Source organism: Phyllobates terribilis, unplaced genomic scaffold, assembly GCF_046119375.1.
Source record: "Phyllobates terribilis strain yellow unplaced genomic scaffold, ASM4611937v1 Scaffold_9__5_contigs__length_417890890, whole genome shotgun sequence".
Taxonomy (NCBI): domain Eukaryota; kingdom Metazoa; phylum Chordata; class Amphibia; order Anura; family Dendrobatidae; genus Phyllobates; species Phyllobates terribilis.
Window position 1 is genome coordinate 374612772 of NW_027362769.1, and position 21951 is coordinate 374634722.

General features: G+C 46.9%; 1 protein-coding gene across 1 annotated transcript in view; it reads right to left on the bottom strand.

Moving 5' to 3' along the window:
• Positions 1-3125: 3125 nt before the first annotated feature.
• SYNGR3 (synaptogyrin 3) overlaps positions 3126-21951 on the bottom strand; it is a 57362-nt gene continuing 38536 nt past the window's right edge. Inside the window, exons 2-4 of the mRNA XM_073648399.1 lie at positions 15630-15864; positions 12489-12631; positions 3126-8978 (exon numbers count right to left, since the gene is read on the bottom strand). Of these exons, the coding sequence (XP_073504500.1) occupies positions 8769-8978; positions 12489-12631; positions 15630-15864 (588 nt within the window). The 3' untranslated portion in view covers positions 3126-8768. The remainder of the gene's footprint in view (positions 8979-12488; positions 12632-15629; positions 15865-21951) is intronic.

Consider the following 21951-nt stretch of genomic DNA (forward strand, 5'->3'; position numbering starts at 1 on the left):
CACTACGCTCTGCCACTACCCTCTACCACTATGCTCTACCTCTACTCCTACGCTCTGCCACTACCCTCTATCACTATGCTCTGCCACTACCCTCTATTACTACGCTCTGCCACTACCCTCTATTACTACTCTCTGCCACTACCCTCTATCTCTTCGCTCTGCCACTACCCTCTATCTCTTCGCTCTGCCACTACCCTCTATCACTACGCTCTGCCTCTACCCTCTATCACTATGCTCTACCACTACCCTCTATCATTACGCTGTACCTCTACTCCTACGATCTGCCACTACCCTCTATCGCTACGCTCTGCCACTACCCTCTATTGCTACGCTCTGCCACTACCCTCTATCGCTACGCTCTGCCACTATCCTCTGCCACTATCCTCTATCGTTACGCTCTACCTCTAGTCCTACACTCTGCCACTAAACCTCTATTCCTACGCACTGCCACTACCCTCTATCACTACGCTCTGCCACTACCCTCTATCACTACGCTCTACCGCTACTCCTACGCTCTGCCACTACCCTCTATCACTACCCTCTGCCACTACCCTCTATCACTACTTTCTATCACTACGCTCTACCTCTACTCCTACGCTCTGCCACTACCCTCTATCACTACGCTCTACAACTACCCTCTACTCCTACGCTCTACCTCTACTCCTACGCTCTGCCACTACCCTCTATCACTACGCTCTGCCACTACCCTCTATCACTACGCTCTGCCACTACCCTCTATCACTACGCTCTGCCACTACCCTCTATCACTACGCTCTGCCACTACCCTCTATCACTACGCTCTGCCACTACCCTCTATCACTACGCTCTGCCACTACCCTCTATCACTACGCTCTACAACTACCCTCTAATCCTACACTCTACCTCTACTCCTACGCTCTGCCACTACCCTCTATCACTACGCTCTACCTCTACTCCTACGCTCTGCCACTACCCTCTATCACTACGCTCTGCTTCTACCGTCTATCACTATGCTCTGCCACTACCCTCTATTACTACGCTCAGCCACTACCCTCTATCACTACGCTCTACCGCTACTCCTACGCTCTGCCACTACCCTCTATCACTACTCTCTGCCACTACCCTCTATTACTACGCTCTGCCACTACCCTCTATTACTACGCTCTGCCACTACCCTCTATCACTACGCTCTGCCACTACCCTCTATCACTACGCTCTGCCACTACCTTCTATCACTACGCTCTGCCACTACCCTCTACTCCTACGCTCTGCCACTACCCTCTATCACTACGCACTACGCTCTGCCACTACGCTCTGCCTCTATCACTACGCTCTGCCACTACCCTCTATCACTACGCTCTGCCACTACCCTCTATCACTACGCTCTGCCACTACCCTCTATCACTATGCTCTACCTCTACTCCTACGCTCTGCCTCTATCACTACGCTCTGCCACTAACCTCTATCACTGTGCTCTACCTCTACTCCTATGCTCTACCTCTACTCCTACGCTCTACCTCTACTCCTACGCTCTACCTCTACTCCTACGCTCTACCTCTACTCCTACGCTCTGCCACTACCCTCTATCACTACGCTCTGCCACTACCCTCTATCACTATGCTCTACCTCTACTCCTACGCTCTGCCTCTATCACTACGCTCTGCCACTACCCTCTACCACTATGCTCTACCTCTACTCCTACGCTCTGCCACTACCCTCTATCACTATGCTCTGCCACTACCCTCTATTACTACGCTCTGCCACTACCCTCTATTACTACGCTCTGCCACTACCCTCTATCTCTTCGCTCTGCCACTACCCTCTATCTCTTCGCTCTGCCACTACCCTCTATCACTACGCTCTGCCTCTACCCTCTATCACTATGCTCTACCACTACCCTCTATCATTACGCTGTACCTCTACTCCTACGATCTGCCACTACCCTCTATCGCTACGCTCTGCCACTACCCTCTATTGCTACGCTCTGCCACTACCCTCTATCGCTACGCTCTGCCACTATCCTCTGCCACTATCCTCTATCGTTACGCTCTACCTCTAGTCCTACACTCTGCCACTACCCTCTACTCCTACACTCTGCCTCCCCTCTATCACTACGCACTACTCCTACGCTCTGCCACTATCCTCTATCACTACGCTCTACTCCTACGCTCTACCACTATCACTATCCTCTATCACTATGCTCTACCACTACCCTCTATCATTACGCTCTACCTCTACTCCTACGCTCTACCTCTACTCCTACGCTCTACCTCTTCTCCTACGCTCTGCCACTATCCTCTACTCCTACGTTCTACCTCTACTCCTACATCACTATGCTCTATCTCTTCTCCTACGCTCTACCCTATACTGTACTCTACCACTACTCCTACACTTGACCCTTACATTCTACCTCTACTCTTACCCTCTTCCTCTACCAATACTGCCCGCTCTACCTCTACTCCTACCCTCTACCGCTACTCTTTTAACTTTTTTTTTTTTTTTTATAATTAACCATTGCCTCTACCTCTGATCCTGCCTACCAACTACCCTCTACCTGTACCTTCACCTCTACTCCTGCCCTCAACCGCTTCTATGCTTCACCTCTACCTAACGCCCCACCCTTTTATGCCCGGTATTAAAGGGAATCTGTCAGAATCCTTTTGCCATGTAATCTGAGAGCACCATGATGTAGGGGCTGAGAGCACCATGATGTAGGGGCTGAAAGCTTGATTCCAGTGATGTCACCTATTGGGCTGTAATTTGCAGTTATAGTGAAACCAGTGTGAAACCAGTGTTTTATTAGCATGAGATTGTCAATACAGGACTAGGTATCTCGTGCCTCCTAGTCAAACCACGCCTCCACCACTGATTGGCTGCTTTCTGACAGTGTACACAGAAAGCAGCCAATCAATGGTGTGGGCGTGGTTATACACAGCTCAGCATTCCAAAATCTGCAGCAGAGAAAAGTTTGATTGTATCACAACTGCTGCACCCAGTAAAGTAAGTGACCCATCACTGCAATCAGATTCTCAGCCCCTACATCATGCTGCTGACAGATTCCCTTTAATAAGAATCGCTTTTACCGCTCCCATTCCATTTTAGTAGTCGGGTGGGAAAAAAAAAATGTAGGCCGCACTCCTCTTCCATTTAATCTTCTCTTTTTTTTTATTATTTCATAATGTACAGAAAACAAGTTACATTTCCGACACGAGACGCTACTGAAAACGCACAATCACAGATTGTTCTTTCAGGAGATACGATATATACAGATAATTGTAAACATGTCACTTTTTTTTTTTCCAGACACACACGGACCACACGGTATAACTGACACGTTTGTGCACTGCCTCGGTTTCCCTGTAGACAGGCCCTGGTATGAGTATGTGACGACCAGCGAGCGTGGAGAAAGAAGTCATATAAAATGCACTGATTACGGGGCAGATTGTATCTGATCCAGAAAACCCTTTATTCATTAACACACAACAGAATTTTCACCCTTTTAAAGCCCTAAAGGCTAAAAACCCACAGTTGCAAAACTACAACCTCCATGTTGCCCTTACGGCCAATAAGCGTATAAAAAAAAAATATTATTCAATAAAGAAAGTAAGTGAACCCCTGTCTATGTTTGCACCTTTATGTTGGTGCTGGAATGTGTCCCTTCTCCCTACAACCAGCTTCAAATGTCTCCCAAATGTCTCTCCTGTGTAAACATTAGCAACATTTTTTGGCAGCTTCATATTACAGGGTCAGATTCTTGGGTTGGGCTCCAGTGTGCCTCCTGGGGGCAAAAACTTTATAATATTTTGATAGTGGATAGGACTAACTGGGTGTTCTTTCCATGCATTCATTCCCCCATTGTGCACTCTGATATGTTAGTTTATGTATTAGTTTTTACCTACCACAAACAGCAAGGCAAGGGGGATGCAGTTCCCCAGTACTTGTCATCCATATAATCCCATATGCTGCCTTAAAGGGTTAGTCTCAGGGTTATTCTGGTCTTCACAGATGGATAGTGCTTGTAAAAACGAGCAGTTTTTCAATTTACTGCTTGTTAAAATTTGCAGCCGTTCTTGAGATATCAGCACTTTTCTTTTGTTTACAGCTCGTTGCCTTGGAGACCGACCACCGCTGCGGTCTAGCTTGTAAACACTGAGCTGAAGCCGGCAGGGATTAGATGGTAACAGCGCGCTCTAGCGATCCTGACCAGCTTCAAAACAAGCTCAACAGAAAAGAGCTTGTAAGCACAGCACATGTTCTGCTGGCTGGCAGCAGTGGTCGGTTTCCAAGGCAACGAACTATAAACAAAAGAAAAGTGTTAATATCTCAAGAATGGCTGCAAATTTTAACAAGCAGCAAATTGCAAAACTGCTCGTATTTACTAGCTCTATCCAACAATATCCATGTATGAAGCTGGGGGAATAACCCTTTAACTGAAGAAGGAAGCCATTCTATAAGTGGCCCTGGTTACAAATTTTGCATCTGGCCCAGGAGATTAAAGCTCCTTTATCAGGAAGAAAAAAAAAGGTTTAGTTTAGCTGTCCACAATGCTTGTTAATATTTTGCTGTGCTGACATTGGAATTTGGCATTTCTATAAATTAGGTGGGGAAATTAGAAGGCACTGTGGGGGGCAGGGGCAGATCTAGAAAAGAAAGGTTGCACATCATTAAAATATAGATTTTTAATGCACAGTCAGAAGTGATTTAATTCCGCGTGCAAGCTGTCACCACCAGGGGGAGCTCACTCCATATGGATTTGCACTTGCTGGCAGCTCTTCGGTAAGTGGTCACCACCAGGGAGCGCTCACTCCATATAGATTTGCACTTGCTGGCTGCTCTGCCGTAAGCGGTCACCACCAGGGAGCGCTCACTCCATATGGATTTGCACTTACTGGCAGTTCTTTGATAAGCAATCACCACCAGGGGGAGCTCACTCCATATGGATTTGCACTTGTTGGCAGCTCTTCGGTAAGCAGTCACCACCAGGTGGAGCTCACTCAATATGGATTTGCACTTGTTGGCAGCTCTGCCGTAAGCGGTCACCACCAGGGGGAGCTCCATATGGATTTGTACTTGTTGGCAGCTCTTCGGTAAGCAATCACCACCAGGGAGAGTTCACTCCATATGGATTTGTACTTGTTGGCAGCTCTGCCGTAAGCGGTCACCACCAGGGGGAGCTCCATATGGATTTGTACTTGTTGGCAGCTCTTCAGTAAGCAGTCACCACCAGGGGGAGCTCACTCCATATGGATTTGTACTTGTTGGCAGCTCTGCCGTAAGCGGTCACCACCAGGGGGAGTTCACTCCATATGGATTTGTACTTGTTGGCAGCTCTGCCGTAAGCGGTCACCACCAGGGGGAGCTCACTCCATATGGATTTGCACTTGTTGGCAGCTCTGCCGTAAGCGGTCACCACCAGGGGGAGTTCACTCCATATGGATTTGTACTTGTTGGCAGTTCTTCGGTAAGCAATCACCACCAGGGGGAGTTCACTCCATATGGATTTGTACTTGCTGGCAGCTCTTCGGTAAGCAATCACCACCAGGGGGAGTTCACTCCATATGGATTTGTACTTGTTGGCAGCTCTTCGGTAAGCGGTCACCACCAGGGGGAGTTCACTCCATATGGATTTGTACTTGCTGGCAGCTCTTCGGTAAGCAATCACCACCAGGGGGAGTTCACTCCATATGGATTTGCACTTGTTGGCAGCTCTGCCGTAAGCGGTCACCACCAGGGGGAGCTCCATATGGATTTGCACTTGTTGGCAGCTCTTCGGTAAGCAGTCACCACCAGGGGGAGCTCACTCCATATGGATTTGCACTTGTTGGCAGCTCTGCCGTAAGCGGTCACCACCAGGGGGAGCTCCATATGGATTTGTACTTGTTGGCAGCTCTTCGGTAAGCTGTCACCACCAGGGGGAGCTCACTCCATATGGATTTGCACTTGTTGGCAGCTCTCCCATCTATCAGCTGCAGGAAAAAGCTCTGACTGTATGGTGGGACGCACCACAGATTATTGGGGTCTTTTCCACCATTGTGTCTCATCTTCATGCATAATGGTCGTTTGTGCTTTAGAATTTAGATTAGGATCCGCAATTTCTCCGATTCTACATAAGCGACAAAAGACGAAGTAGCGCCCAGGACACAAATATCTACATTTCTTTTCTATACAACCACCCTCGGTTCTTGGCCGTGTCTATGTATGCAACTTATCCCCCTACCAAGGTCATACTGCAATACCAGACATCACCTACAGGCAAGAGTGGTGCTATTTCTGGAAGAAAGCAGCCAAGTTTTTCAATTCTCCAACAACCCCCCCCCCCCGCACCACCCACCTTCAATGTTATATTGCCAGGTATATAGATTGCTACCTAGGACTACAGGTGTCAATTTTACCCCTTGTATGTGTCCCCCTAGCCCCTTTCCCCCTTTCCTTCACCCTACATTCATTACTATAGGCTGCATTATGCTGCAGAGCTGCAATCTCAATTCTGCTATCTGATATTAAAGACAGCCAACAAACCTGTCATTCAGACACCCCAGATACGGAGAGACAATTTTCTTGCATCATATTACTGTACAGGACAAACAAGGACTGCTGAGAGATTTCAGCTCTGAAGCCTACAGAATAGTGAATGCAGCTCTGGAGTAACTGTAGATTGATTCTGGTTGTCATGAATTAATAATGGACACAAAGTGAAGTAGCTTCACCCGATTTGTGTGGTTAGAGAAACGATTATCAGGACCCTGGTCCAGTGGCCACATCAGTAGCCCACAGCTGCCAGATGTGAGTCCTGCAAACTGCTTCCTACCTGCCAGAATCCCCAGCGCCTCTTCTAATTAGCAGGCCTGGTGCTATGTCTGCCGCAATGATGATGATGTGCTGGGCATACAAGTCAGAGCAGGGCAGGTAGGGGGCAGATCACTGGACTCCGATCTAGCAGACAGGGACTACTGAAATGGCCACCGGACCAGGATCTTGCAGACCTATTCACTCATCTCTTGTTAGTTCCCCTCCTAATTTACGGTTAGGATCCTAACTAATAGTTCTGCAAAAACTTGTGATGTCAATTTCATGGAACAGTTCAGTACCACATTATGACCAGCAGGTGGCACTGTTTGCACAGTCGCTCTGATTTTTAGAGTGCGGTAACTGAACGACCAATCACGTGTCACCTTTTTCTGGGGTATTGTACACACTGCAACGCATGGCAGAGATTTTGCAGACTGAACCCCCAGACAGAACTTTGCTTATGTCAATTCTTGTAGAAACTAACCACATCCACAAGGTACGGGGATCACACTGCGTCTCACGCTCCTTGCAATCTGATTGGTTACTTGTTATATTTATATTGCTCGCATGAATAGGTCTTTGGATAAATCTGTGATCAGCATAACTTGTCCTGTCCTGTTCCTGGACAATGCAATTTTTAAAAAAAAAAAATCCTTTTTTTTTTTAAATATTTTAAAGGAAATGGTCACCTTTTGAGGACATTATTTTTACTTAATTGCATGCATTTTGGGATAAAACATATTTTTTTTTTGTAATTGCGTTTCATTAAAAATGTTGTACCGCTTGACTTTTACAAGCTCTTTTGTTTACTTGCACGTGAATGAGTTAACTGAGAATCCATCAGTGAGCTCCTTCTGATAGGGAATTTGTAACTTTTTCATCTGTCTTCATATTGGATTCAGATGGCATTATAAGGACAGCCAATGAATGAATGCATTAAGAATTGTGCAATACGTCATTTCTCCTGTGGAGGCGCTGTAGTTGACTTGGAGGGTCCCAGTAGTGGCCATAATCAATTTGTGACTGGAGGAAAGGGATTATCTAAAGCCCGCCATATTTTATGATGTGGGATCTGTCGCAGGGTCTTATGTTCTGGTTACAGATGGAATGTTCTCAGAAGGTGAAGGTTTTTTTTTATCTAACTTCATACAAAAACCTGAGTGTATGAATAACGCTAAAAAATACTAATATGCTACTCTGTTTGGCCCATTGTAGATAGATCAGATCAGGTTGTATGAAATGATTCTATATGATATAAAATGATGCAGTGGTTGCCAGATCAAAGTGGATCTGGCTCCTATCGGAGGGCAGCATTGGGTAGAGGAGGAGATGATCAACCAAATCAGTCTGCCCTCTTAAAGGGAAGTTGCCGGATCACTAATCTGAGGTCACCATCGGATAGAGGAAAAAATGACGAACTCGGGGATATATAGTTTTCTATAGTTTGATTTGCCCTTTTCATTGTAAAAATTGACTAAACGTTGTTTGGCTGAGGTTGTGAGTCCTGCTCCCCCCGCCCACATAACTGTGTGGGTGGAGTAAGCAGGACTCACAGGCTCAGACCAGAGCAGCATTTATTAAATTTTTATAATGAAAATAGTCAATTAAACCATAGAAAACTATATATCCCCGAGTTCGTATTTTTTTCCTCTATCCGATGGTGACCTCAGATACGTGATCCGGCATTTCACTTTAAGGATGGTCAGGTTAGACCTCTTGAGATATTTTTATTGAACTGCTAGCCCCTCTTTCCTATGCTGATTGACTGATGCTATGTTATTAAAAAAAAAAAAAGTTAAAAACAGGAAAACCTTTTTGAAGTGATCACAAACAAGCAATCAATGTCACAGTACGGAGTGCACTGTACATCTAACTACGGGGATAATTCCGGCAATCACATCTAGAATGTACAGCAGGATACGGTAGTCACTTGATTCTCGGCACGGTATCAGTACACCTGTTATATCTGCATACAAACATCCGGGGTTCACCCATCTCCGTTAGTACGAGGGTGCTTGGTATCCTTTGGGGCTGATGTCTGCATTTTCGGTGAAAGGAGGACTTTGATAGGTTTCTGTACTTTCAATGCCGCTGCCTGTGGGGTAGCCTGGGTATCCAGCGTTGGGTCCAGGGGCGAACTGGTCCGTGGCAAACAGGGACATATCGGTTCCTAGGCGGAATCTCTGGTAGGCTTTCAGAGCCATAGCAGCCTGGGTGGGAGAGCGTATGTTAAAGGGTTAATAATGGGTTAAAAAGCAAAAAAAAGGGAAGCAAAACATAAGTCAGTGACAAGTGATAGGCTATCAAAGCGATTAATAAGCTGAACATGATAGGAAATATTTTGGTGTGAAGAGTTGTCCGCCTTTAGGGACAATTTGTATTATTTTTTATTATTTAAATTCATGTATTTGGGGCTAAAAATCATTTTTTGCAATTGGATTTCATTAAAAATTTTGCAACAAAATTTGGCTTATACAGGATCTTTGATGTGGTCTGTGTTCATAAATCAGCTGAGAGGAGCTCAGGAAAAGACAGAGAAAAGAGATACAAACTGCCACGGTTCAATCTGAATGAGCTCACTGACTGATTCTCAGTTAACTCATTCTGCAGACAGCAATAGACAGAGCAGAACAGAGGCTATAAATGGTGCAAACTTTTTTTTAAATCAAACCAAAGAATTACAAAAGCTTATCACTCCATTTGAATGAGCTCACTGAAAGATTCTCAGTTACCTCATTCTGCAGCCAGCAAAAGGCTGTAGAAGGCGAACGGTGCAAAATTTTTAATGAAACCCAATTCCAAAAATGATTTTTAACCCAAAATACATGTATTTAAGTAAAAAGATGAATTGTCCCAAAAGGAGGACACCCCTTTAAAGGGAAGGCGGACATTTTGAAATTACAAATGTGACATATTTTTTAAAAGGGTTTCTCCTTTTTGTCCATTATTGCTCATGTGTAAGTCCTAGCTTATATCCTACACAGGCGCTAAGAGGATTATAGTGATATGGAAAACTGGGCATGGGACGTATCTTAAAGAAACCCAGCTCATTTAAAGGGATATGCATTACAGACTTCCTGCTTTATAATTTCTCATCTAGGCTTTGAAAAACGGCGACTGACTATAGGTTGTGCGTGGTATTGCAGCACAGCTTCGTTCACTTAAATGGGGCTGAGTTGCAATACCAATCACAAGCAATGGTCAGGGGTGGCGCTGTTTCCTTGCATGGTGCATCTGCATCTGCCTAGATGCTGACCTCTTAAAGTTGGCAAGTATGCTTTTAGGGGAAGTCCATTAATGTCCATTTCCCTGCTGGACTTGAGTCAGCATCTGGCAAATGTGGGCACATGACGGGGCCCCAATGGGCTAGGGGCCCAAGGAGATATGAGTACATCTGCCCTATGCATGTCAAGCTCAGGGGAGGGGGGGGACAGTCAGGAGCCTCTATGATCTATCGGAGGGTCACTTTCCATGGATTTCCCCTTTAAAAATGAGTTTATTAGCCGGGGGGTTAAGGACATGAGCCGCAGGTGACAGGAGACAGAGAGCAGAGATACAAGGAGGGGATCAGGGAATTATCCTCTGCTCCTCAGTGCCGACATTTTTCCATGGCCAATAATGATAGATAAGTCTGAAATAGGAAAAACAGGGTTAAACATACACGGCATGTGTGAATTCCAATAATCCAGATGGTCTGATGATCCATAGCATGGCATCAAATAAAAAAAAAAAGAGCAATTGCACACACAGGGGGGCGACAGTGATCATAAAGTTCAGACTGAGCTGCAGTACCACACATAACCTGTGCACAGGTGTGGCGCCGTTTTTGGAAGAGAGAAGCCATGTTTTTTTCTATTAATTTTATTGTGTATACACTATATGGCACAGTTATCTAATGTATTGTATGATGATAATATTCCCTGTATGGAGTATAGCACTATATGTCAGTATTATTTTGGCTCTGTATGGTGATATTATTTATTCACTAAAGTGTGTAGCACTACATGTCACCACTATTTTATGTACCGTATGGTGATATTATTTAATCACTTTATGGTGTATAGCACTATGCGGCAGTATTATTTTGGGCATTTTATGGTAAAATTATTTATTTACTTCATAGTGTATAGCACTATTATTTTATGTATTGTATGGTTACATTTAATCACTATATTGTGTATGCACTATATGGCACTATTATTTTATGCATTGCTGATATTATTTATTCACTTTATGGTGTATAGCACTATATGGCTTTATTATTTTATGCATTAGTGATATATTGTTGATTTTATTTACTTTATGGTGTATAGCACAATATGTCATTACAATTTTCACACTGTATGGTTATATTATTTATTCACTATGGTGTATAGCACTATATGGCACTATTATATTATGTATTGTATGGTGATATTATTTATTCACTTTATGGAACTATTATTTTGGCACTGTATGCTAATATTATTTAATTACTACGATGAATAACACTATATGGCACCATTATTTCATGTATTGTATGGTGATATTATTTATTCACTTTATGGTATATAGTACTATATGGCACCATTATTTTATGCACCGTGTGGCGATATTATTAATTCATTTTATGGCGTACACCAGTGTATGGCAGTATTATTTTGTGCAATATATGGTGAAATTATTTATTAATTTTATGTTGTATACCACTATTATTTTATGTATTGTATGGTGATATTATTTAATCACTTTATGGTGTATAGCACTATTATTTTCTGCATTGGTGATATTATTTATTCACTTTATAGTGTGCAGCACTATATGAAATTATTATTGTGGCACTGTACTGTAATATTTAATTACTACGATGTATAGCATTATATGGCACTATTTTTTGATGCACTGTATGGGGATATTATTTATTCACTTTATGGTGTATAGCACTATGTGGCACTATTATCTTATGTGTTGTATGGCACCATTATATTATGCACTGCATGGTGATATTATTTATTGATTTTATGGTGTACAGCACTATTATGTTATGCATTGGTGATATTATTTATTCACTTTACAGTGTATAGCACTATATGGAACTATTACTGTGGCACTGTATGGTGATATTATTTAATTACTACGATGTATAACACTATATGGCACTATTATTTGATGCACTGTATGGTGATATTATTATCATGAACTGTATTTCACCATTATTTTATGCCATATTATTATTTATTAATTTTATGGTGTATAGCACTATTATTTTATGTATCGGTGATATTATTTATTCACAACGGTGTATAGCACTATATGGTATTATTATTTTATGTATTGTATGGCACCATTATATTATGCACCGCATGGTGATATTGTTTATTGATTTTATGGGGTAGAGTGCTATTATTTTATGTATTGGTGATATTATTTATTCAACATGGTGTACAGCACCATATGGCACTATTATTTTCTGCATTCCATGGTGATATTATTTATTCACCATTGTGTATAGCACTATATGGTGGTTTTATATTATCCATTGCATGGCACTATTATTTAATCACCATGGTGTATAGCACTATATGGCACTATTATTTTATGCATTCCATGGTGATATTATTTATTCACCATGGTGTATAGCACTATATGGCGGTTTTATATTATGCATTGCATGGCACTATTATTTATTCACTGGAAAAATGGTTCCCTAGAAGACGTGACTGTAACAACGAGACACTCACCCAGGAGATAATGGAGAAGAAGGAGAAGGCAATGGCGGCTCTCGCAGCATCGGCCGCTTGGTCGACCTCCTTCAGTTTTGGCGTCCTTTGCCACTGGTTGGCCAAGAAGCAGAAGCACACAAACCAGAGGAAGGACCAGAGGCCTGGAGTGAACGAGAGGACAAAAACACAAGTCATGGCGTTATACAGGGCACAAGGCTAGAGGTAACACACATGGCGACAATCTGGTCCGGACCCCTAATTAATGGGGGCCCCATAGGTTATATGAAAAAAGGGTCTCAGGTCTCGTTCCGGATGACGCTGCAGAATTCTCCTCTAGAGCTGCGCTCCCACTCCCGAAATAAAAGGTAAATAATGAGATTCTCCGTGAGGCGCTCGGGCTGCGTGGTCCGGGATGCAATTAGTATTAACCCTTATTTCCAGACGTGGCCTGTGATTAGGCTATTAGGAAAACAAGAGATAATTACAGCAGGCGCCACACGGCCTGTAAACACCGGGAGGGGACGGAAAGAGAGCGCCGGCACAGCCGCCAAGATAGGGCAGGCACTGAAGCGCTATTTTAAGGTGAAGCCCGATTCATCATTTGCGGTGTTTTTTTAAAGTCACTTTTCTTTTCTTTTTTTAGCAATATTTATCAACATCTTTTGAGCCAAATTTTTCACAATGGAGAACGGGGTTCATGAATTTTGCGTAAATTAAAAAAATGCTCGTTATTTTTTGTCTTTCGCCTTTTCAGAGCAAAGAGTCCGAAAACGTCTGGAAGACAAAAAACACTCCCAAAATGGTGAACGTAACATAAGAATAACAGGCGAACGCATAGAAAACAGGCGGTAAAAAAGGCGCAAAATACAAGAAGAATTTGGCGCACGATCAAAATCAGGTGAAAGACAACAAAAAAAAAAACAGAGAAAAAACGCAAATGCAATAATGAATATGGCCGCACATGTGTAATGTTGGTGAAATATCTAATTATTCTGTCCTGCTCTCTATGGTTGTTGCTAATACTGGACCTGGTCCATATAGGAGAACGGTGCCAAGAATAGCCATCTACAAACAATGACATTCCTGCTATTACATAGGACTGCAGGGAAATCCTAAATTAGTGGGGATATGGGGTCTTGTTGATGATAGTGTGTTATGGGGGTCCTGTGGCTGGTACTGTTAAGGAAGTTGTATGGCTGGAACTGTTATCAGGGTCCTGGAACTGACACTATTACAGGGGGTCCTGTGCCTGACACTGTTATGGGGGTCCTGTGCCTGACACTGTTATGGGGGTCCTGTAGCTGACACTGTTATGGGGGTCCTTTAGCTGGCACTGTTAAGGGGGTCCTGTAGCTGACACTGTTGTGGCGGTCCTATGGATGGCACGGTTATGGGTGTCCTGTGGATGGCACTGTTATGGGGTCCTGTAGCTGACATGGTAATGGAGGTCCTGTGGATGGCACTGTTATGGAGGTCCTGTAGCTGACACTGTTATGGGGTCCTGTAGCTGACATGGTTATGGAGGTCCTGTGCCTGACACTGTTATGGGGTCCTGTAGCTGACATGGTTATGGAGGTCCTGTGGATGGCACTGTTATGGAGGTCCTGTAGCTGACACTGTTATGGGGTCCTGTAGCTGACATGGTTATGGAGGTCCTGTGCCTGACACTGTTATGGGGTCCTGTAGCTGACATGGTTATGGGTGTCCTGTGGATGGCACTGTTATGGAGGTCCTGTAGCTGACACTGTTATGTGGTCATGTAGCTGACATGGCTATGGAGGTCCTGTGGATGGCACTGTTATGGAGGTCCTGTAGCTGACACGGTTATGGAGGTCCTGTAGCTGACACTGTTATGGAGGTCCTGTAGCTGACACGGTTATGGAGGTCCTGTAGCTGACACGGTTATGGAGGTCCTGTAGCTGACACGGTTATGGAGGTCCTGTAGCTGACACGGTTATGGAGGTCCTGTAGCTGACACTGTTGTGGCAGTCCTGTGGATGGCACTGTTATGGGGGTCCTGTGGATGGCACTGTTATGGAGGTCCTGTAGCTGACACTGTTATGGGGTCCTGTAGCTGACATGGTTATGGATGTCCTGTGGATGGCACTGTTATGGAGGTCCTGTAGCTGACACGGTTATGGAGGTCCTGTGGATGGCACTGTTATGGAGGTCCTGTGCCTGACACTGTTATGGGGGTCCTGTAGCTGACACAGTTGTGGCAGTCCTGTGGATGGCACTGTTATGGGGGTCCTGTAGCTGGCACTGTTAAGGGGGTTTTGTGGCTGACACTGTTGTGGGTGCTGTGGCTGACACCTGTTATGGGTGTCCTGTGGCTGACACGGTTATGGGAGTCCTGTGGCTGACACTGTTATGGGGCTCCTGTGGCCGACACTGTTATGGGGCTCCTGTGGCCGACACTGTTATGGGGCTCCTGTGGCCGACACTGTTATGGGGCTCCTGTGGCCGACACTGTTATGGGGGTCCTGTGGCTGACACTGTTATGGGGGTCCTGTGGCTGACACTGTTATGGGGGTCCTGTGGCTGACACTGTTATGGGGGTCCTGTGGCTGACACTGTTATGGGGGTCCTGTGGCTGACACTGTTATGGGGGTCCTGTGGCTGACACTGTTATGGGGGTCCTGTGGCTGACACTGTTATGGGGGTCCTGTGGCTGACACTGTTATGGGGGTCCTGTGGCTGACACTGTTATGGGAGACCTGTGGCTGACACTGTTATGGGGGTCATGTGGCTGATATTGTTATGGGAGACCCGTGGCTGACACTGTTATGGGGGTCCTGTGGCTAACACTGTTATGGGAGACCTGTGGCTGACACTGTTATGGGGGTTCAGTGGCTGACACTGTTATGTGGGTCCTGTGGCTGACACTGTTATGGGGGTCATGTAGCTGATATTGTTATGGGAGACCTGTGGCTGACACTGTTATGGGGGTCATGTGGCTGATATTGTTATGGGAGTCTTGTGGCTGACTCTGTTATGGGGGTCCTGTGGATGACACTATTATGGGGGTCCTGTGGCTGGCACTGTTATATGACAGCTGTGTCAGGACACGGTCATAAAATGCCCCCAGTGATGCCCAGAGGAACATAATGGGGGCTCAGATTACACACCAGTTCCAACCAAAGATCCCGATGTACTAACCTGAGAATCCCATATCCACCATCACCGCTCTTTTCCTGTCCTTGACGCTGCTGATTTGAGGGAAATTAATGTCCAGGACGAGGAACAACACGCAGGCGAAAAATGCGATGATCCCGATAGTGATGGCGTAGTTACAAGCCCCCTCATTTCTGTTGTAGACACAGTGCAGCTCCGGGCTTTCGATGTTTATATACCCCTCATTTATTATGGAGCCGAAGACCACGACAGAGAAAACCTGGAAAGGGAACAATGTCTGGTTAGTAGCGGCCATCACATCTGGTTACGAAATGCACTTCTATTTCTTTATCACCCTCAATACCAGCGGTCTGGAGCCCCCTATAACAGCAGTCTGGATGTGCAGTCTGGAGCCCCTCTATAACAGCAGTCTGGATGTGCAATCTGGAGCCCCCTATAACAGCAGTCTGGATGTGTAGTCTGGAGCCCCCTATAACAGCAGTCTGGATGTGTAGTCTGGAGCCCCCCTATAACAGCAGTCTGGATGTGTAGTCTGGAGCCCCTTATAACAGCAGTCTAGATGTGCAGTCTGGAGCTCCTCTATAACAGCAGTCTGGATGTGTAGTCTGGAGCCCCCTATAACAGCAGTCTGGATGTGTAGTCTGGAGCCCCTCTATAACAGCAGTCTGGATGTGTAGTCTGGAGCCCCCCTATAACAGCAGTCTGGATGTTTAGTCTGGAGTCCCTATAACAGCAGTCTGGATGTGTAGTCTGGAGCTCCCCTATAACAGCAGTCTGGATGTGTAGTCTGGAGCCCCTCTATAACAGCAGTCTGGAGCCCCCCTATAACAGCAGTCTGGAGCCCCCCTATAACAGCAGTCTGGATGTGTAGTCTGGAGCCCCCTATAACAGCAGTCTGGATGTGTAGTCTAGAGCCCCTCTATAACAGCAGTCTGGATGTGTAGTCTGGAGCCCCCCTATAACAGCAGTCTGGATGTTTAGTCTGGAGTCCCTATAACAGCAGTCTGGATGTGTAGTCTGGAGCTCCCCTATAACAGCAGTCTGGATGTGTAGTCTGGAGCCCCTCTATAACAGCAGTCTGGAGCCCCCCTATAACAGCAGTCTGGAGATCCCCTATAACAGCAGTCTGGATGTGTAGTCTGGAGCCCCCCTATAACAGCAGTCTGGAGCCCCCCTATAACAGCAGTCTGGATGTGTAGTCTGAAGCCCCCCTATAACAGCAGTCTGGATGTGTAGTCTGAAGCCCCCTATAACAGCAGTCTGGATGTGTAGTCTGGAGCCCCCTTATAACAGCAGTCTGGATGTGTAGTCTGGAGCCCCTCTATAACAGCAGTCTGAATATGTAGTCTGGAGCCGCCTATAACAGCAGTCTGGATGTGTAGTCTGGAGCCCCTCTATAACAGCAGACTGGATGTATAGTCTGGAGCTCCTCTATAACAGCAGACTGGATGTATAGTCTGGAGCTCCTCTATAATAGCAGTCTGGATGTGTAGTCTGGAGCCGCTCTATAACAGCAGTCTGAATGTGCAGTCTACAGCCCCTCTATAACAGCAGTCTGGATGTGTAATCTGGAGACCCCTATAACAGCAGTCTGGATGTGTAGTCTGGAGCCCCCCTATAACAGCAGTCTGCGTGTGTAGTATGGAGCCTCCTATGACAGCAGTCTGGATGTGTAGTCTGAAGCCCCCCTATAACAGCAGTCTGGATGTGTAGTCTGAAGCCCCCTATAACAGCAGTCTGGATGTGTAGTCTGGAGCCCCCCTATAACAGCAGTCTGGATGTGCAGTCTGGAGCCCCTCTATAACAGCAGTCTGGATGTGCAATCTGGAGCCCCCTATAACAGCAGTCTGGATGTGTAGCCTGGAGCCCCCCTATAACAGCAGTCTGGATGTGTAGTCTGGAGCCCCCTAAAACAGCAGTCTGGATGTGCAGTCTGGAGCCCCTCTATAACAGCAGTCTGGATGTGTAGTCTGGAGCCCCCTATAACAGCAGTCTGGATGTGTAGTCTGGAGCCCCTCTATAACAGCAGTCTGGATGTGTAGTCTGCAGCCCCTCTATAACAGCAATCTGGATGTGCAGTCTAGAGCCCCTCTATAACAGCAGTCTGGATGTGCAATCTGGAGCCCCCTATAACAGCAGTCTGGATGTGTAATCTGGAGCCCCCTATAACAGCAGTCAGGATGTGTAGTCTGGAGCCCCCTATAACAGCAGTCTGGATGTGCAGTCTAGAGCCCCTCTATAACAGCAGTCTGGATGTGTAATCTGGAGCCCCCTATAACAGCAGTCTGGATGTGTAGTCTGGAGCCCCCCTATAATAGCAGTCTGGATGTGTAGTCTGGAGCCCCTCTATAACAGCAGTCTGGATGTGCAGTCTAGAGCCCCTCTATAACAGCAGTCTGGATGTGTAATCTGGAGCCCCCTATAACAGCAGTTTGGATGTGTAGTCTGGAGCCCCCCTATAACAGCAGTCTGCGTGTGTAGTATGGAGCCTCCTATAACAGCAGTCTGGATGTGTAGTCTGGAGCCCCCCTATAACAGCAGTCTGGATGTGTAGTCTGAAGCCCCCTATAACAGCAGTCTGGATGTGTAGTCTGGAGCCCCCCTATAACAGCAGTCTGGATGTGCAGTCTGGAGCCCATCTATAACAGCAGTCTGGATGTGCAATCTGGAGCCCCCTATAACAGCAGTCTGGATGTGTAGTCTGGAGCCCCCTATAACAGCAGTCTGGATGTGCAGTCTAGAGCCCCCCTATAACAGCAGTCTGGATGTGTAGTCTGGAGCCCCCCTATAACAGCAGTCTGGGTGTGTAGTCTGGAGCCCCCCTATAACAGCAGTCTGGGTGTGTAGTCTGGAGCCCCCCTATAACAGCAGTCTGGGTGTATAGTCTGGAGCCCCCCTATAACAGCAGTCTGGATGTGTAGTCTGGAGCCCCCTATAAGAGCAGTCTGGATGTGTAGTCTGGAGCCCCCCTATAACAGCAGTCTGGATGTGTAGTCTGGAGCCCCCTATAACAGCAGTCTGGATGTGTAGTCTGGAGCCCCACATAACAGCAGTCTGGGTGTGTAGTCTGGAGCCCCCTATAACAGCAGTCTGGATGTGTAGTCTGGAGCCCCCTATAACAGCAGTCTGGATGTGTAGTCTGGAGCCCCCTATAACAGCAGTCTGGGTGTGCAGTCTGGAGCCCCCCTATAACAGCAGTCTGGATGTAAAGTCGGGAGCCCCCTATAACAGCAGTCTGGGTGTGTAGTCTGGAACCCCCCTATAACAGCAGTCTGGGTGTGTAGTCTGGAGCCCCCCTATAACAGCAGTCTGGATGTGTAGTTTGGAGCCCCCTATAAGAGCAGTCTGGATGTGTAGTCTGGAGCCCCCCTATAACAACAGTCTGGGTGTGTAGTCTTGAGCCCCACTATAACAGTAGTCTAGGTGTGTAGTCTGGAGCTCCCCTATAACAGCAGTCTCGGTGTGTAGTCTGGAGCCCCCCTATAACAGCAGTCTGGGTGTGTAGTCTTGAGCCCCCCTATAACAGCAGTCTGGGTGTGTAGTCTTGAGCCTCCCTATAACAGCAGTCTGGATGTGTAGTCTGGAGCCCCCTATAACAGCAGTCTGGATGTGTAGTCTGGAGCCCCCTATAACAGCAGTCTAGATGTGTAGTCTGGAGCCCCCTATAAGAACAGTCTGGATGTGTAGTCTGGAGCCCCCCTATAACAGCAGTCCGGATGTGTAGTCTGGAGCCCCCTATAACAGCAGTCTGGAGCCCCCTATAACAGCAGTCTGGAGCCCCCTATAACAGCAGTCTAGATGTGTAGTCTGGAGCCCCCTATAAGAGCAGTCTGGATGTGTAGTCTGGAGCCCCCTATAACAGCAGTCTGGGTGTGTAGTCTGGAGCCCCCCTATAACAGCAGTCTGGGTGTGTAGTCTGGAGCCCCCTATAACAGCAGTCTAGATGTGTAGTCTGGAGCCCCCTATAACAGGAGTCTGGATGTGTAGTCTGGAGCCCCCTATAACAGCAGTCTGGGTGTGTAGTCTGGAGCCCCCCTATAACAGCAGTCTGGGTGTTTAGTCTGGAGCCCCCCTATAACAGCAGTCTGGATGTGTAGTCTGGAGCCCCCTATAAGAGCAGTCTGGATGTGTAGTCTGGAGCCCCCCTATAACAGCAGTCTGGGTGTGTAGTCTTGAGCCCCCCTATAACAGCAGTCTGGGTGTGTAGTCTGGAGCCCCCCTATAACAGCAGTCTGGGTGTGTAGTCTGGAGCCCCCCTATAACAGCAGTCTGGGTGTGTAGTCTGGAGCCCTCTATAACAGAAGTCTGGATGTGTAGTCTGAAGCCCCCCTATAACAGCAGTCTGGATGTGTAGTCTGGAGCCCTCTATAACAGCAGTCTGGATGTGTAGTCTGAAGCCCCCCTATAACAGCAGTCTGGATGTGTAGTCTGGAGCCCCCCTATAACAGCAGTCTGGATGTGTAGTCTGGAGCCCCCTATAACAGCAGTCTGGATGTGTAGTCTGAAGCCCCCCCTATAACAGCAGTCTGGGTGTGTAGTCTGAAGCCCCCCTATAACAGCAGTGTGGATGTGTAGTCTGGAGCCTCCTATAACAGCAGTCTGGATGTGTAGTCTGAAGCCCCCCTATAACAGCAGTCTGGATGTGTAGTCTGGAGCCCCCTATAACAGCAGTCTGGATGTGTAGTCTGAAGCCCCCCTATAACAGCAGTCTGGGTGTGTAGTCTGAAGCCCCCCTATAACAGCAGTGTGGATGTGTAGTCTGGAACCTCCTATAACAGCAGTCTGGGTGTGTAGTCTGGAGCCCCCCTATAACAGCAGTCTGCGTGTGTAGTACGGAGCCTCCTATGACAGCAGTCTGGATGTGTAGTCTGAAGCCCCCCTATAACAGCAGTCTGGATGTGTAGTCTGAAGCCCCCTATAACAGCAGTCTGGATGTGTAGTCTGGAGCCCCCCTATAACAGCAGTCTGGATGTGCAGTCTGGAGCCCCTCTATAACAGCAGTCTGGATGTGCAATCTGGAGCCCCCTATAACAGCAGTCTGGATGTGTAGCCTGGAGCCCCCCTATAACAGCAGTCTGGATGTGTAGTCTGGAGCCCCCTAAAACAGCAGTCTGGATGTGCAGTCTGGAGCCCCTCTATAACAGCAGTCTGGATGTGTAGTCTGGAGCCCCCTATAACAGCAGTCTGGATGTGTAGTCTGGAGCCCCTCTATAACAGCAGTCTGGATGTGTAGTCTGCAGCCCCTCTATAACAGCAATCTGGATGTGCAGTCTAGAGCCCCTCTATAACAGCAGTCTGGATGTGCAATCTGGAGCCCCCTATAACAGCAGTCTGGATGTGTAATCTGGAGCCCCCTATAACAGCAGTCAGGATGTGTAGTCTGGAGCCCCCTATAACAGCAGTCTGGATGTGCAGTCTAGAGCCCCTCTATAACAGCAGTCTGGATGTGTAATCTGGAGCCCCCTATAACAGCAGTCTGGATGTGTAGTCTGGAGCCCCCCTATAATAGCAGTCTGGATGTGTAGTCTGGAGCCCCTCTATAACAGCAGTCTGGATGTGCAGTCTAGAGCCCCTCTATAACAGCAGTCTGGATGTGTAATCTGGAGCCCCCTATAACAGCAGTTTGGATGTGTAGTCTGGAGCCCCCCTATAACAGCAGTCTGCGTGTGTAGTATGGAGCCTCCTATAACAGCAGTCTGGATGTGTAGTCTGGAGCCCCCCTATAACAGCAGTCTGGATGTGTAGTCTGAAGCCCCCTATAACAGCAGTCTGGATGTGTAGTCTGGAGCCCCCCTATAACAGCAGTCTGGATGTGCAGTCTGGAGCCCGTCTATAACAGCAGTCTGGATGTGCAATCTGGAGCCCCCTATAACAGCAGTCTGGATGTGTAGTCTGGAGCCCCCTATAACAGCAGTCTGGATGTGCAGTCTAGAGCCCCCCTATAACAGCAGTCTGGATGTGTAGTCTGGAGCCCCCCTATAACAGCAGTCTGGGTGTGTAGTCTGGAGCCCCCCTATAACAGCAGTCTGGGTGTGTAGTCTGGAGCCCCCCTATAACAGCAGTCTGGGTGTATAGTCTGGAGCCCCCCTATAACAGCAGTCTGGATGTGTAGTCTGGAGCCCCCTATAACAGCAGTCTGGATGTGTAGTCTGGAGCCCCCCTATAACAGCAGTCTGGATGTGTAGTCTGGAGCCCCCTATAACAGCAGTCTGGATGTGTAGTCTGGAGCCCCCCTATAACAGCAGTCTGGATGTGTAGTCTGGAGCCCCCTATAACAGCAGTCTGGATGTGTAGTCTGGAGCCCCCTATAACAGCAGTCTGGATGTGTAGTCTGGAGCCCCCTATA